Source organism: Poecilia reticulata, chromosome 12 (genome assembly GCF_904066995.2).
Source record: "Poecilia reticulata chromosome 12, P_reticulata-male-v2, whole genome shotgun sequence".
NCBI classification, from domain to species: domain Eukaryota; kingdom Metazoa; phylum Chordata; class Actinopteri; order Cyprinodontiformes; family Poeciliidae; genus Poecilia; species Poecilia reticulata.
In genome coordinates, this window is record NC_088841.1 from 3,917,956 (window position 1) to 3,934,343 (window position 16,388).

A 16,388-nucleotide genomic window follows, 5' to 3' on the forward strand; every position below is an offset into this window, starting at 1 on the left:
GACTCATGAAGTTAACTTTTTTTGCAAAACAAACTTATTTGTGCTTGTCAGAAATCATTTCTTGCTATTCTAAGTTTTTGTTTGTGACTCAAAGCTTTGCTTGCGATTCTCATATGACGTCTTGAGCAGGGCCTAAAATCACAACAAAAGATTTCTGATGTGTGCAAATAAATGTTTGGTAAAAATGAGTTAATTAAAAAAAAGTATTTTAAACAAAACTTTTTTAAAAAAGAAATCATTACAATTCCAAAAGTTTTGATTACAATTTTATTTTACTTAACTGAGGTTAGTTTTTTTTCTCCATTGAATAATTGGGAAACAAATTAACTTCATACTCTGTGAACCAGACCCTAAACCTAAAGTCTGGGTTGAGTTTTTTTCCCTTCATTAATGTCACTTTTATTACATTCATTATATCTATTATGGTAATTCAGGATGAGTTATTTTTAATTCTAAATATCCTTGTTGGACTATTATTAATGTGTTATTCTCCTTCAAGATACATTTACCTAATGCTAGAATAAATGAAATGTACATTATGCAGCAAAGGAAATTAGAAGATTGGACATATATTCGTTATGGAGATGATCGGTTTTGGACGGGCGATGTGCCCCTATTGCATAAGCGATACTAAAGAATTACTGATATCTACGGAAGAGGATTAGGGCCACTGGGAAAAAAAAAAAACAGTTCTGACTTTAATCTCAGAATTCTGAGATTAAAGTCAGAATTCTGAGAAAAAAGTCAGAATTCTGAGTTTAAAGTCAGAATTCTGACTTTAATCTCAGAAGTCAGAATTCTGAGTTTAAAGTCAGAATTCTGAGATTAAAGTCAGAATTCTGAGTTTAAAGTCAGAATTCTGAGTTTAAAGTCAGAATTCTGAGTTTAAAGTCAGAATTCTGACTTTAATCTCAGAAGAGTTTAAAGTCAGAATTCTGACTTTAATCTCAGAATTCTGACTTTAGATTAAAGTCAGAATTCTGAAATTAAAGTCAGAACTGTTTTTTTTCCCAGTGGCCCTAATCCTCTTCCGTAGATATCATTAAAGATACAGGGAAGAACCTTTTTAGTTATCTAGCTTTGCTAGCAAAGTCGTTAGCTAGCAGCTAGCTAATAGCACAACAACAACAGCCTAATGTCTGTATGATAGAAATACTGAATCGATAGATAAGAACAGTTTCTCTTCACCTGTCTGTCTCCTCCCGCTCAGTAGTTCTTCAGAGAAACGCAGACGCAGAGGCCTGTCAGTGTCTGTTGTATTTCATTACCTCTCTGTTTAAACCGCGACTCCGAGCTGAAGCAGAAACGATACTTCAACGTTTTCCGTCATCTGACAAGCAGCAAGTCTACTTCACTTTATTCACCAAAAACGTTTTTTTAATTCACCAAAAACTGTTATGTAATCTGGAACGTTCGCTACGTTGAGCTCCGCAGTTAGCCGCCTTATCTCACTGCGCAAGAGGCAACTGCGTCATGCGTCACGGGCAAAAGGTCAAAGGTAACAAGGTGACCGGAGGGCTTATTATGTTGTACAAAATAATAATAATAATAATAATAATAATAATAATAATAATAATAATAATAATAATAATAATAATAATAATAATAAGAAGAAGAAGAAGAAGAAGAAGAAGAAGAAGAATTTTAGTACATGTTATGGGTCAGAAGAGGGTTTAGAAAATAATAATACAAAAAATAAATAAATAAATAAATAAATAAATAAATAAATAAAAATTGACCAAAAGGGCACGTGGGGGCAAGAAGTAAAAAGGGCAGGTGCTCAAACACCCCCAGCACCTCCCCACTTCTGCACGTGCCTGCTTTTGTTCATCCTCACCGTCTGACTACAGTACCGAGTGGACGTTTTAAAAAAGGAGCGGATTTTGAATGCAGCATCCAGCAAGGTGTTTGGTGTCTCTAGGCAACCATGACAACAGCGCCTGCGTGCAGCAGCGAGCGTGAGAAGGGGTATGGTACCTGTGTGGTTGCCTTAATATTTATTATGTTTTGCTTTGTTCATTATTGTTTTGATTTACATTTAGTGTGACAGATGTGTCTATCGAAAATCTATGAAAATGCGAAACATAAACACGAGATAGTAGATGGCTCTGGCAGCGCGCGCATGCTCAGTAGTAGATCTCCTTCATTGTGCCCTGTCTTCAGAAAAAGCAACGCTTAGCTAGGCTAGCTGTCAATCCTCTCAGCAGCATCACGTCAAGGTCCTCTGTAGGCTTTGTGGATACGGTTGCTAATAGCTCTGTTGGACAGGTGAGGAGGCTTTGACAACACGAATGAACCTCAAACACACCGCAGGGCTTTTAGGGGGCGTGCGTCAGTATCAACTATCGCGTTTGTTTCCAGCCTTAGCTTCTTCCGAGTGCGTTGTAGCGCAGTAGCTAACGGTGTTCCTTATGTAATGATGCTGAGCCATGAAAAGCACAACGTAATCCCTGGAGGAAGGCTTTTCCACGTTTTTAGGACAAACATTTGGAAAGGCGGCGTTATCCTGGCCTTTATCAGCTGAGTGGGGATTTAACTGGGTGTAGGATGGGACCAACTAACAGTCTCCTCATTCAGGTTGGCCTGAGCAGCAAGCTGAACCCCCCTCAGCTCCCTCACTGGCCCATCTGCTGCCCTTTGTCCCCCTGTAGATGCTACTGGTGATGACAGAGGAGGTTCCAACCTCTTCTACATGCCAGGTGGTATTAATGAAGGTGAAGCACTCTGAATGAAGCAGGGGACCCCCACAGTTCCCAGGCTCTCAGGAACATTATGGAATTAGACCTGGAACTTAGTCCACGTTTGAATAAGTTTGGTGAAAGGAAAAAAAAAAGGTTTTACAGATCCATATCCTATTGTCTAGAAATTATATTCTCCATTGATCAACTTCTTATCTCATTCTTCCTTCCTTCCACTAATTAGCCCCAGATTCGTCCTTCCTTCCATTCATTTACCCTTATCCTTCTTTTTGTTTATTCTTTCCTTGCTTCCGTCCATCATCCATCATTCTTTCACCCATCCTTATCCTTCCTTCCTTGCTTCTTTCTTTTTTCCCTTCTTTCCATCTTTCTCTTTCCTTCCATCCATCTGTCTTATCTAACCACCTGTTTGCTCTCTATCCATGAAACTAAAGGTTCACTTTGGTGTCTTTAAAGGTTTATAGTTCCAAGATGACAAAATCTGAACACCTTTAAAAGCCACTTGAGTTAGCAAATTAACTAATTCCAGATTTTCTTGCAACGTACAGCAATAGAAGAAATTTTTATGAAAGTCAAAGGCAATAAAAGAAGAAAATGTTTACAATTTTACCTTTTGTCTTATTTTGGGGTGTGAGGAGGCTGAAATTAAACCATGAAAATATCAGTCTATTATCTAAATATTTTAGCTTTAGCTACTTCTAATTTTTGTAGCTGTGATTTAAACAGTTTTTCTACTTTTGGCTTTGTCAGAAAAATGGATAATCCTCCTACATACACGGACCTTGGCAAGGCCGCCAAGGACATCTTCAGCAAGAGCTACGGTGAGTAATGCTTTAACCACAAGAAAATATTATTCCCTGCTGGGAATCTCTGAAGAGAGCAACATTTTTTTTTTTTTTTGCTGAGTTGTAGTACAGACTAGAAAAATTGCTGTTCCTTGTGAATACTAATCTGCTGAATGAACGTAGCAGAAGATGCTAAAGAGAGAATTTCATTGAGTAACACGGGATGCATCATCTCGAAGAGACTCGTTTCATTTAAACGCGGTTACCAGTATCCAAAAAACATTCTTGAACTGTGAGGACCGGGACCCTTTGATCTAAAAATCTGACTGGGCTCATGTCTTTACCCGATGCCATTTAGGAGAGGGAGCCATTCAAAAATGACCCAACAAAAATATTTTCCATGGACGCCAGTGGAGGAAGGGACGTGACATAACAGCGCTCAACTAGTGTTTAAAAAAAAAAAACGTAAAGTCTACGATGACACTTATATTTCCTAAAATCAGACGCAAATGGCTACGTTATGACGCGTACATTATTTTTGTAGAGAGAAATTTGTACAAACAGGAGCATTTTGTTTGTGAAAAATCCATGAAGTTTGGAAACACGTTAGTTACTAGAGTGGCAGAATTCCGTCATATTTAGTGTGTTGTTCCTTTTCACAGTCAGGAAGTGAGTACTTAAACCGGATTTGTTCACTTAAGTCAATTTATTGTTGGCACTAGTGTTCAGAGTGTCCACGCATCCTTACAAAGTCTTAAATTCATGCATCTAAAATTAATTTTAGATACATTTAGACTGAATCCATATTCATGTACCGTTTAAGACATTTGGCACTAAATGTCTTAAATTTATCTGAAAAAATGCAAATTAGCCTTAAATACGTTCATCTTAAATGTTTTTGTGGCAGAACTATTTAATCTCGTAATTTTTCTTGCTGTACTTTTCTGTCAGGCGGGGTCCTGTGGTGCCGCAGGGGTTAAGCACAACCCACATAAGGAGGTCTTAGTCCTCGACGCGGCCGTCGCAGGTTCGAATCCCGGCCTGGTGACCTTTGCCGCATGTCTTCCCTCTCTCCCTGTGTACCTACTTAATTGTCTTAGCACTTTCAAATAAAGGCCACTAGAGCCAAAACCCCCCCCATAAAAAATAAATAAAAAACGTGCTTTTCTGTCAGGCAAACATCTCAGATGCTTACGTTCCGTTTTGTGACTTGAGGTGGTTGAGGCTACTGCTAATTAGCTGCTAATATACCTTTGCTATATACCAATATGCTGTTACATGCATTCTGTGCCAAAAAACTCGGCACTACCAGAATAAATAAGACATGCCATTGTCTTTTGTTCATTTCTGTCGTGATGCAGGTCTTAAATTTTGTTCATAATGGTCTTAAAATTGAATTGGTGAAGCTTCTCTGTGACATTCGATTGGCTAATACCTGCAGTGGAGTCCTCCTGCTCACTGTGTGTGTGTTTTGAACCCAACAGGTTTTGGGGCTGTGAAGATAGATCTGAAGACCAGGTCTCAGAGTGACGTGGTGAGAACTCCTTTTCTTTGCTCCATTTCTCCTTTCTCATCCTGCTGCTCTCCAGCCGTCCGATCACCACCGCTCAGACACCTGCAGCGTTGCTGTTGCACATCTTCCGCTTCACGCTCCTTTAAGCACAAGTAACCGCTGTAAATCTGAGCTTTAAGGTTTCCCAGGATGCCGAGCGCCGCCGGCGTTCCAGCTGCTTTGCTTTACCTGACCTCACTTGCAGAGAAACTCGACGGGCCGTGATTGGTCGTCTGTCTCTCTGCCTTTCCTTTCCTAACCGCTGCTCTGTCTCCATGCTGCCGCCCCGGACTGCTCGCGCTCTAACGTAGATGGTAAGATGGACGTCCCAAACCTAACCGACCGCTCTGGCGGCCCGCCCCCATCCTCCCCACCGTGTCGCGCAGAACTCCATTCACCCCATCCTTTGCTTTTACTGTCCGTTTCATATTTTCTTTTATGTTTCTTTTTGTCTGTAATGTTCAAGTTTGTTTCTGTCAGATGTGGTCTCAGAGTATAATATGAGGAATAGAGGAGCATTTTATCCTTCCTTACATTTAGAGTTCAAAGGGAAACCTCTATATGTCGAAAATATTCCTACTAACATCTATAAGTTTTTTAAAGGGGCAGTATTCTGCAAAATCAACTTTTTTGCACTTTACATCATGTTATAATGTTATTCCCTCATCAAAAACTTACCTGAAGTGTTGTTTTGATTATTTCACGCATGTTTGGCAAATTCTTTAATCTCCGTGGCAACAATTCAGCTGTGCAAAACACAAAACACCTGGGTGGACCTAGCCCCGCCTTCAAAGACAGAACTGCAGTTCTCAAGCTTCCAAGCTTGAAAACTGGGTGTGACTCCCCCAATCAGGTCCTTCAGACTAGCCAGGAGCAATTAGCAAACACCTGGTGGAACAGAGCATCAGCTGAGCTCATTATAGCACCTACTTCTCAGAGCAACACTGGTAAACACGTTAAAAGGTTAACAGAGGAGCCATGTTGTAACGACTTCCTGAAGGCAGAGTTTCAGAAAGAGCAGGGATTGCTTGAAGAGACGGTGAATTTTTGATTATATTTGATATGTAGCAGAACTTAGCATAGTTACTTGCTTATGCTATAAAATGGCTCTGTGTGTTTTGAAAATACATAGTACTACCTCTTTCATCTTTTTCAAGTTAAAAATGTCAACTCAGACAAGCCTTCAGAATCCAGTGTCTTGTTATCTTTTATTTCTCCATCAAATCTGTTGCATAACAAAGCCTGGTGAAATCATGGAAACCTGTTGATAGCTCAGTCTGTATTGATATTCGGGTTCAGGGTGTTGCAGATGTGTTCATCTAGTTCCTGATGGCCGTCCCTGACCGTGTCATGATGTAATCTGTGTGTCTATTTGCAAGTGAAGCAGTGAAAGGGGATTCAATCCCAAGAGAAAAGCAGCAGAAAGAGGCTTTAGAAAGTTCACCACTGAAATGGCTGGTCTGGACTAACATTAGGCTTTTTTTGCTCTAAAACCGTCGAGTTTGGCTGAATAAAACCAGTTCTGTAAAGAACAGTGGGCAAAATCTTAATGTAAAACCTGCGTGTTGTGTTTGTCTGATATTCAAATTAGTTTGATGATCTGAAACATTTAAGTGTGACAAAAAGTAAAGACGGAAAGTAGAACTTTGATTGTTTTTTCTTTCTTGTTTACCTTTTTACTTTTTTCCACCCTCGATGATAAACAAGTTTGTTTTTGGCGTTTATCTGAGGTGTGTTATTTTATTTTGGTTCGTGTATGGTTACATAGAATCAAACATATTTATTTGTCTGTCTTCAGTAAGAGTCTTCCTCAAATTTTCTGTAATTTAGACTGCTACAGGAGACCCTTCCTGCCCACATTAGCCTCTCCATCTCGTATTTCTTAAGGTTTTTGAAAACATTGAGTAATGTGAGATACATCATTTAATTGAGCTCAAAATCCACATTTTATGTCACAAGGAAATAATTATTGTGAAGAACTAAAATTCTTCATTTTAAACACCTTTATAATATTAAACAGCTTCAGGAAAATTCTATGCAGACATGTATGTAATGTGTGTAGTTACATATTTATGCCACTGGAAGGCAGTGTTGGCAAGTTCTTTATGTTGTCTCCATGTAATTTGTGGAAACTTGAGAAAAACAAAGGTTTTCCAGTTTTTATTTTTGTTGTTTTTGTTTGTTTTTCCTGATATTATTTGCTTTCTACTTTTACCAAACAGTGTGTGAAGACCCACTCAGGGTTTTTATGAGAAATTGTCAAAACCTTTTGCCATGTCCGTCTCAACAAGGAAGAAACCTAATACGAGACAAGCATCAGTGTTTGTATTGTTTTGACTTTGGTTTCGGCAGAAAAGCAGAACCAGTTTAGTCAAAATGCTGTAAAGTTCACTGAAACAAACTTTCAGTAAAGTTTACATTAGAATGACCCAGACCCAGCGGTTTAAGACATATTATGCCTATTTAGATGACAGTAGTATATGATGAATGGTCAAATACTGTTGAGGAATGTTTTTTTTTTAAATCTATAATTTAATCTGAATTAATGCTTTCATAAGAAAAAAGCCACGACCTAGTTAACAATTAAAATGTGGAAAAATGTATATTTTAAATTTTTTGACTGAATCTTTTCTGTCAATCGGAGAAAAAAATGGTTAAATTACCATTTTATTACCATTTTTCAGTCATTTCTGTTTTGTTTGCACCTAACGTTTCTGTCTGCATACGTTAACTAGCTTTGTTACATCATATGTTGTCAATATGGTGGTAGTATAAAAGATATATTTAAAAAAAAATTATTTTACTTTTCTTGATTTTATCCACACTTTGTGTCAATTTTCTGTCTGTTTCTTGTACATGCTTTGTTACTGGCACCTCCTTGCATGAGATCAGAGATATCTACATGTGCAGGTGTTACTGTACTGATTCAAGTGCATGTTGTGGAAAAAGAAAGGACAACTTCCTTTTAATACTAGAGTTCTGTGTATCAAGACATGTTAAAAATAATCTTGGCATGTGAAATGTTAGTGTTGGTGACTGGAAAGAACAAAAGACTGAACAATAGTGGTTTGCTTGCAGAAGTCAAAAGCAAGTCTCTCCTCTCTGCAAAGCAACACGAGTTAGGGTTAGAAAGTTGATGATGAGCAGCGGACCTGTAGGAACAACGTTCAGCTGCGTCAGAACGACTGGAAAATAGATCCATAAAACCACAAACCTTAATGAACTGTAGAAATGTGATCTGATAAAGTGAGACAACAAGTTATTGTTGCTGAATACACCTGTGTGAGCTATTAGTTAGAAAAATTGGTAACACTTTATTTGACAGGGTGTGCATAAGACTCACATTACATATGTCATATGTCATGTATGTCAGAAACATGACATAACACCTGTCATGAAGATCAAGGCTTTTCATGAATGTTTACGACTGCTGTCTTGAAGTATCATTTGGTTAATAATGACACTTTAAATAATGACACAAGTTTTAACGCAACTTTGCATTCAAAGTGTTATTATTTACCGAATGACACTTCATGACAGCAGTTGTAAACATTCATGAGAATGCTTTCATCTTCATGACGGGTATTATGTCATGTTTATGACGGTGTAATATCAGTCTTATGCACACCCCGTCAAATAAAGTGTTACCCAAAAATCAGGTCCGGACACATAAAACCCTGGAATTGAGACGTGATTTGTCCTTTCTTTTTTCCCTCCACTAACATTTTTTGTTGCTGTCCCTGGTCTGGTTCAGTTATGATTGTGGGTATTTTTTTTTAACCTCTAATAATAACAGTTGAGGCGCTCCGCCAGGCTGTTACCTCGTCCCCCTTCTTCTCGCTGTGCAGGAGTTTCACACTACAGGCTGCAGTAACATGGACACAGGCAAGGCTACTGGCAACCTGGAGACCACGTACAAGGTTAAGGATCACAACGTGACCCTCAGCCAGAAGTGGAACACAGACAACATCTTGACTAATGAGTTGACTGTGGAAGACAAGGTGTGTGTGTGTTTTTGTTGTTTATTTAGTTCCTCCCTGCCCCAAGTCATTGTTAAATGTTGCAAATGTTCTATAAGTTTAAATGTGCTGACACTAAGCTTTCCTCTTCAGCTTGCTAAAGGACTGAAGATTGGCATGGAAACTTCATTTGTACCAAACACAGGGTGAGGCCGCTTTTGTTTGTCTCTGACTTCAGACCATGTCAGCCTGTAGGTCGGGTGCAGTTCCAGAAGGTTCTGATGTTGTGTTTATTCACCTTCATACATCTGAATACATTTGACAAAATTGATTGTCACAGATTTTTTTTTCTCTTGTACAAGAGAAAAAGTCATATTACCCTTCAAATAAAGTAATAATAATAGAAGAATAAAGTAGCAATAATTTGGGAATGACGATGTAATGATACCAAAAATAGATGCAATAAGACGAAAATTGTCATAATATTACGAGAAAACAGTTGTAATATTCATTACAACGTTGAAGTGGTCATTTTTTGAGAAGAAAAAACTTAAACTGAGGATTGTTGAGCATTTTGTGAAGTTATACTTTATCAGTTTTACAAATAAGGAAGTACTTACTCTTCACACATCTGCATCAAATTATCAGTAGCAGGACTTGATTTAGCAAACGTCTGTCTATTCCGCTGTTTTGACTTTATTATTGTAATTGAAAAGATCAGTCCTTAACCTGGCCCAGATGCTCCGTTGTAATTGCCAGATTTTTCTGTAAGCTATTAGAAAATGCAACAAAGTTGTTTTTCAAAAGCAGCCTGTTGCATTTTCGTTAGCAACTGTTGCTTCAACAGGAAGACGTACGAGTGAAACCACACATTTACATATACACTTATCAAAAGACACAATCTTTGTCTCAGTCGGCATTACATCAGATGAAGCTTTTCCTGTTTTAGGTCAGTTAGGATTAGTAAAATTATTTCTGTTCGCTAAATGAACTCAAAGTTAGAGTTTACGGTAACACTTTATTTGAAGGGGAGTGAATAAGACTGTCATGACACTGTCATAAACATGACATAACACCTGTTAGGAACATGAATAAGCCTTCATGAATATTTATGACTGTTGTCATAAAGCATCATTTGGTAAATTATGACACTTTCAATACAAAGTTGACATTATTCAAAATGTCTTTGTTATGACAACTTGGCATTAACCAATAAATCATTACTGTTTAAACTTTACCTTTAATAACATAAAGTTACCTCATTTTTAAAGTGCAATCTGTAATACTTTTATAACAAATTTATATCAGTAATGATTTCTTGGTTAATTGCCTCCTTGTGGGACATCATGGAGAAACCAAAAGAACCCAACCAAGAAACCAGGAAGACAAATGTGGAGCGCCGCAAGTCTGGTCAGTTCATCCAGATGAGAGGGATGTTTTCCCAGTAAAATGAGTTCTGTTCTCATGTGGGCTGGACAGCCGTTAGAACTTGGTGACCATCAACATCAGCCAGGAAGTTAAAGCTTGGAAACATACTGGTCCTCCATACTGGACATGTACGTTCCGTGCAGGGGAAAAAGACTGGCCGACACAATTTTTACAAAGTTAGTACTCTGGGTCGTTCCCGCTTGGTTGCTACATAGGGACACCTGAGAGCATGGAGGTGCTTATGGGCAGGATCATGAAGTCCTCTGTCTTTTTGAACCTCCACCAAGAGGAGCTCTTGCTTGTCCACCATGTTTTTCCACACTGAACTGTCTATACATAGTTGCAAAATTTCAGAGATGCGCGTTGTGGAAAATTTGCTCTGTGCAAAGTTGTTGTAGTAAGTTGGTGGATGTGTCGAGCATAAAGAATGCAACCAAAGTGATCGCGAAGAAAACAAAATCGATGTTTTGTTGTTGACGTCACAAAACCTTGATCTTAGGCCCACAGAAAATGAGTGGGAAGAGTGGAAAAGGTGTGTGTGGGTAAAGCAACCTCAGGGCTTCCCTCAGAAAACCTGCTAAGCCCGTTGGTAGGGGTGCTAGATCATGGCGGGCCTGCCATGCTTTTGTTATGTTAAATTACAAAAATATGCAGGTGCATGAGAAGGCATCATAATGTGGAAGAAATAGTAACATGAGGCCAACGCACAGGTTCAGGAGTGGCACTTCCAGTTCTACATGTCAACTACAAACCTAGCTACATCTGTCTTTACTGTCACTGGTGTATAAGAACCCTGTTTAAAATAAACATGGTAGGCTGGTGGGGAGAGGCGGGGGGCAAGTAAAGCCTGGTGGCCTGCCAGGAGAAACCCTGAACCTACAAAGCTGTCTCAGTTCGGTCATCCTGTCTTTAGGAATGGATCAGAATTCCAGGAAACTATTATTAGAAATTTGTGGAGGAAGATCCGAAACATTTCAAGCTAAATTAGCAATTCTACCAAATACGTGGGAATTTTTTTTGCAAACTTCTGGTGGGAAGAAACCAAAAATTTCTGTCATTGTTTTGACATTTAGCAATAAAATTCATGTTTGTAATCTCAATAATCTACAAAATGTAAAAGTTGAAACTGATCCGATGTCTGACAGTGAGAAAAAAAAACCCCAGTTGTGCACCTTTTTATACGGTAAGATTGTAAATATATGGTTTTAATGAAGTTCTGTAATGAAGACAACCATAAGAGTAGTTGCTGCTTGACTTTATAGCAAGAAAACTGGCAAGCTGAAGACGGGCTACAAGTGCCACAATATGAACCTGGGCTGCGACTTGGACCTCGCGGGCCCCATCATCCACGGTTCTGTTGTGCTGGGCTACGAAGGCTTGCTGGGCGGCTACCAGACGTTCTACGATGCCACCAAATCCAAACCGAGCCACCACAACTTCGCTGTGGGGTTCAACTCTGCGGACCTTCAGGTGCACGCCTGCGTGTGAGTATTTGGTTTGAGTTCACTGGGTCTGAGCCTCGGCGATACGTCTCCCAACGCTTTCTTCCTTCTTCTCTCTCAGTAACGAAGGCAGCGAGTTCAGCGGCTCAATCTACCATAAGGTGGACGATAAGCTGGACATGGCGGTCACCCTGGCCTGGATCGCCGGCAGCAACAACACCCGCTTCGGCATCGCAGGCAAATACATGCTGGACAAGGACACCTCTCTGTCTGTGAGTGCTCCGTTTTCTCACTGGCGAAGGCTTTCAACCTCTTGTTGTTTGTTCTTGGTTCACAGCATATTATGTTTCCTCCCTCAGGCCAAAGTGAACAATGCCAGCCTGATTGGACTCGGCTACACCCAGGGCCTTCGACAAGGTAGGCTCCGGTTCAGAACCGGGCTGCTGTGACCAGCCCAGGAATTTTGGTTGACATGTTCACGTTGGGGCTGCACAGTGGCGCAGTTGGTAGAGCTGTTGCCTTGCAGCAAGAAGGTTCTGGGTTCGATTCCCAGCCCGGTCTTTCTTGCATGGAGTTTGCATGTTCTCCCTGTGCATGCGTGGGTTTTCTCCAGGTACTCCGGTTTCTTCCCACAGTCCAAAAACATGACTGTCAGGTTAATTGGCCTCTCCAAATTGTCCCTAGGTGTGAGTGTGTGTGTGCATGGTTGTGTGTCCTGTGTGTCTCTGTGTTGCCCTGCGACAGACTGGCGACCTGTCCAGGGTGACCCCCGCCTCTCGCCCGGTACGCTAGCTGGAGATAGGCACCAGCAACCCTCTTGACCCCATTAGGGGACAAGGGTGTAAAAAAATGGATGTTCATGTTGTGTAGAAACAAGTTTTGTGACCGGGGGTGTAAAGTCTATGAAGATTTGAACATTTTTCCTCTGCCAAGAGAGAGGGATTTGACTGCAGTGACAAAAAAGTGTATTACTTCTGGAGCTGAAACGATTAATCGTGATGAATCGATTATTCAATTAGTTGCCAACCAATTTACAAATCGATTATACAGACTCAAATAAAGGCAATTTGCTGAAAAAAACAACACCTTCTGAGTAAGTAATTAAGCCAAAGCTGTACAAAATAAATATACATTTTGCACTTGAATAAAATAATCTCCAGTTTTACCCAAAACGCCTGACGTTGCAGTCGTAGCTTCATCTGGTTCACATTCATGAATGTTATGCTGTTGCAATTGAATGTTCTTTTGTCCAATAAAATGTTCCTTATTTTAAAAAGTAAATTACTTGATATTTGCTTCTTTTACTGTATTTCTAATTGTCTATAAAAAGGCTTAAGGGGTAAAATGAAAAATCTGTGAAAGCCGCCAAATTTTCAGAACAGTCAATGAATAGTTAATGTCTAAAATAGCAGTTAGTTTCACGTTTTTCAGTAAAATAAGATTAGAACATTGGAGGTGAATTGTGACATCATAACACTCGAGTTATTATTACATATATTGAAAAAGCGTTATCGATCAAAAAGGTCAGACTGAAAACTTCACAAGTCTGCGTCTTTATGGGATTCAAAAATCCCAATATATAAACAGAAGTGAGGAAAAGAAAGAAATGTCAATTCACCTTAGAGACATTAAGAACAGGAAGTGATGAAAATAAATCTTGTGTAACATTTTGACTGCAGAGTCGACATTGTGGAGTGAAGTGGTGCAAAGCGATGCTTGTTTAAATCAACTACTGTATTTTCGGCACTATGAGGCGCATAGAATAGACGTTTCAGTTTGGGTTGCCAATTTGTTCCGTACTCTATTATTACACATCCATATTTGTAACGAAATGGTCCCCGAGTACTTTACAGCTAATTACTAGGCTGCCCCAGTCATTGTTTCACTCACGGTGTTGGTGTTACGATATTGTGCCCAACTGCTTTCTGGGTAACACAGACCAACCGACACGCTGCCGCTGCAGTCTCTGTCTCTCTTCCTCTGCCCCTCCCCCCTGGCTTTAAATGTATTATCAAACTTTATTAACAAACCAGCGTTCTGACAACTATCCCAGCATGCACCGCGCACTTCTTCTATGGGGGAAAATGAAGTCAGCGGCTGCGCACCGGATTATAAGGCGCACTGTCGGTTTTTGAGGAAATTGAAAGTTTTTAGGTGCGCCTTATAGTGCGGAAAATAAGGTATTTTGCGTCTTGTTTGCCCAATCTTTTGCAACAAGTTTAACGTTTATTTCACCTAATTGGCTGAAAAAAACAAAATCAACAGAAATAAAGCACTGAAAATGATAAGTGTCTTCAAAATCGTACTGGATTATTTTCATATTTGCTCTACTCTTGGTTAAAAAAGTGGACAAAGTGCTGAAACTGAACAACACGGGTTTTGAAATACATTCATGAATTTAACAAGTCCATATGTTCAATGATTGGAAAATGATATTTCTAAGCTTTTCTGTTTGTGTGTAGCTGCAGCTACTGCCGTTTCATGCCTACATTTTTAAAAACACATCAGCTTTAACTTGTGCTGGACGCTGCTGGAGACCTGTGGTTGTGTCTGCAGGCGTGAAGCTCACCCTCTCTGCCCTCATCGATGGGAAGAACTTCAACGCAGGCGGACACAAGCTGGGGTTGGGCTTCGAGCTGGACGTGTAACGAGAACTCCACACCTGTACCGGACAGCACCACCTTTCATGTAGCTCCTCTCCTCTGGACTCTCCTCTGCTTTACCCCCACCCCTCCACGGCACACACACACACACACACACACACACACACACACACACACACACTCCCTGCACTCCTTTCTGACACTAAAAGTCGAGTCTGGAGTCGGGGGAGGGGATTTGTCGGCCCTGAAATTTGGCGGTGCGCGGTCGCGAAGGAGTTCCTGATGTTCTGGCTGAAGTCACACCGTTTTATTTCGCTGTAGGTCTTGAAAGACGTAACCGATGGTGTAAAAGTGTGTAACTCATTCCAGCAGTCTTTACCTAAAAGCATGAAAGAATGAAAACATGGTTGCAGAGGCTGGCTGATGTTTCTTTTCTTAAATAGGTGAAGTGTGTCTGCTTTTGTTTTTTAAATAAGTTCAAACACTTTTTAGTTTTTACTCACGCCCGGTTTTATTTGGTTTAAACTGAAATCCTTCTCGGTCATGAGAACCTCTTTTTACGTCTGCGTGGCCACTCTGTCTGACAGGTGAAATCAATGTGGTGGAATCTTCTGGTATCTTCCCGTAGTTTAGTTTTGCATTTCTACAGCGTTGCTTTCATCTGTCTCTGCTCAACGGCCACAAAGATAGCGAGGCGCGGCTGGTTCCTCGAGCGATCTCTGGTCCGTAACAGCTGCTTGTCCTCACTGGTTCATCGCCACACTGTTAACCCCTTCAACTCCCTGAGCCCCGTAAACCTCTGAGCCCCGTAAACCCCTGAGCCCCGCCCTCAGCTTTACTGTTTCTACAGCCACATCACACATCTAAGATGTCTTATTTACTTTAGCGTTGGGATTGTTGTCATTTGTTTTTTAGACACAGTACCTCATTTTTTCCAATGTAAATTGAAGAATTCTAATAAAAAAACTGGAAACATGTCTTGATTTTTTTTTTCTGCACATTTCATGTCAGGAATGTGAATCCCAGATTGAACAGATTGCATCTGTGAATATCAATGTTCAAGTTTTAACTGATTCTCAACTGGATTTAGATTCAGACTTGGACTAGGCTATTCTAAAACATGGCTATACATGGATGTACTGTTGCTAATGTAGCTAAAGTTAGTCTACGTTTACTAACTAGAGGATTTAATGGAAATTGATTACTTTGGATTTTATGTAGGGATATCAGATTAAATGGCGCTGAATATTTACAGGCTTTTTCTTTGAAAAGTTGAAAAGTATTTATCCTTTTCCTTCCACATCACAACGCCGCACTCTGTTGTGTAAGTAAAATCCCAAGGAAGCGCACTGACAAGTGACAAAAGATGGAAAAAAAATACATCTATAAGGGTGTGAATATTTTTGGAAAGCATTCCAAAAGGCTTTCCAGCCAAGATGGTTGCAGTAAAAAGGGCTAATATATCAAAGAGGAGCTATTAGACTCTACAAAGAGTTGGACAGAGTTGAAACACTGCAACATGAAAGAAACCACAAAATAATCTCAAATGGAGTCAAATGGTGCCAAGCGGCTACAGACCAATGAAAATGACTCAACAGTTGAAAGGATGCAAAAAATATTAGCAGTTGGCAAGACAAAACATGCAAATGTTGGTGTTAATGTACTGACTGGGCTAAATGGGCCATAACAGGCCATTAGGCCCATTTTGTTATGTGGAGGGTTGTGTTTCTGTTTTTAGCTGGTCCAGGCCTCAGTGTTTTTGTAACCTCGCCTAAATGCTGCAACACTTCCTATTGTAAAAGCACCGCCTTCTTTTCTTTTTTTCCAGTGGCCTTAATCCTCTTCCGTATAATTCACAATAAATAAAACTGTAGCTGTATCCTTCTTAAAGGGGCAATTTTGTTAAAAAAAAAAGTACAT

General features: G+C 39.9%; 1 protein-coding gene across 4 annotated transcripts; it reads left to right on the plus strand.

The window, feature by feature from the left end:
- Positions 1-1,897: 1,897 nt before the first annotated feature.
- On the plus strand, positions 1,898-15,445 carry LOC103473231 (non-selective voltage-gated ion channel VDAC3). Of its 4 annotated transcripts, XM_008423293.3 has the most exons (10): positions 1,898-1,968; positions 3,450-3,520; positions 4,969-5,018; positions 5,348-5,350; positions 8,885-9,037; positions 9,149-9,201; positions 11,686-11,907; positions 11,987-12,137; positions 12,225-12,282; positions 14,422-15,445. In XM_008423293.3, the coding sequence occupies exons 1-10, from the start codon at positions 1,928-1,930 to the stop codon at positions 14,511-14,513; spliced, it is 894 nt and encodes a 297-aa protein (XP_008421515.2). In that variant the 5' UTR covers positions 1,898-1,927; the 3' UTR covers positions 14,514-15,445. The 4 variants fall into 4 exon arrangements, with proteins under 4 accessions (XP_008421515.2, XP_008421516.2, XP_081469871.1 ...); XM_008423294.3 differs by lacking the exon at positions 5,348-5,350 and having other exon boundaries at positions 1,899-1,968; XM_081613745.1 differs by lacking the exons at positions 1,898-1,968; positions 5,348-5,350 and adding an exon at positions 2,116-2,268.
- Positions 15,446-16,388: the final 943 nt, after the last annotated feature.

What these genes read in the sequence shown, in the direction of transcription:
- LOC103473231 (XM_008423293.3), top strand. Translation starts at nt 1,928, where the DNA reads ATGACAACAGCGCCTGCGTGCAGCAGCGAGCGTGAGAAGGG. An exon ending in AGTTGACTGTGGAAGACAAG is followed by an intron (nt 9,038 to 9,148) that starts GTGTGTGTGTGT and finishes TTTCCTCTTCAG; the next exon opens with CTTGCTAAAGGACTGAAGAT. An exon ending in ACAAGGACACCTCTCTGTCT is followed by an intron (nt 12,138 to 12,224) that starts GTGAGTGCTCCG and finishes TTCCTCCCTCAG; the next exon opens with GCCAAAGTGAACAATGCCAG.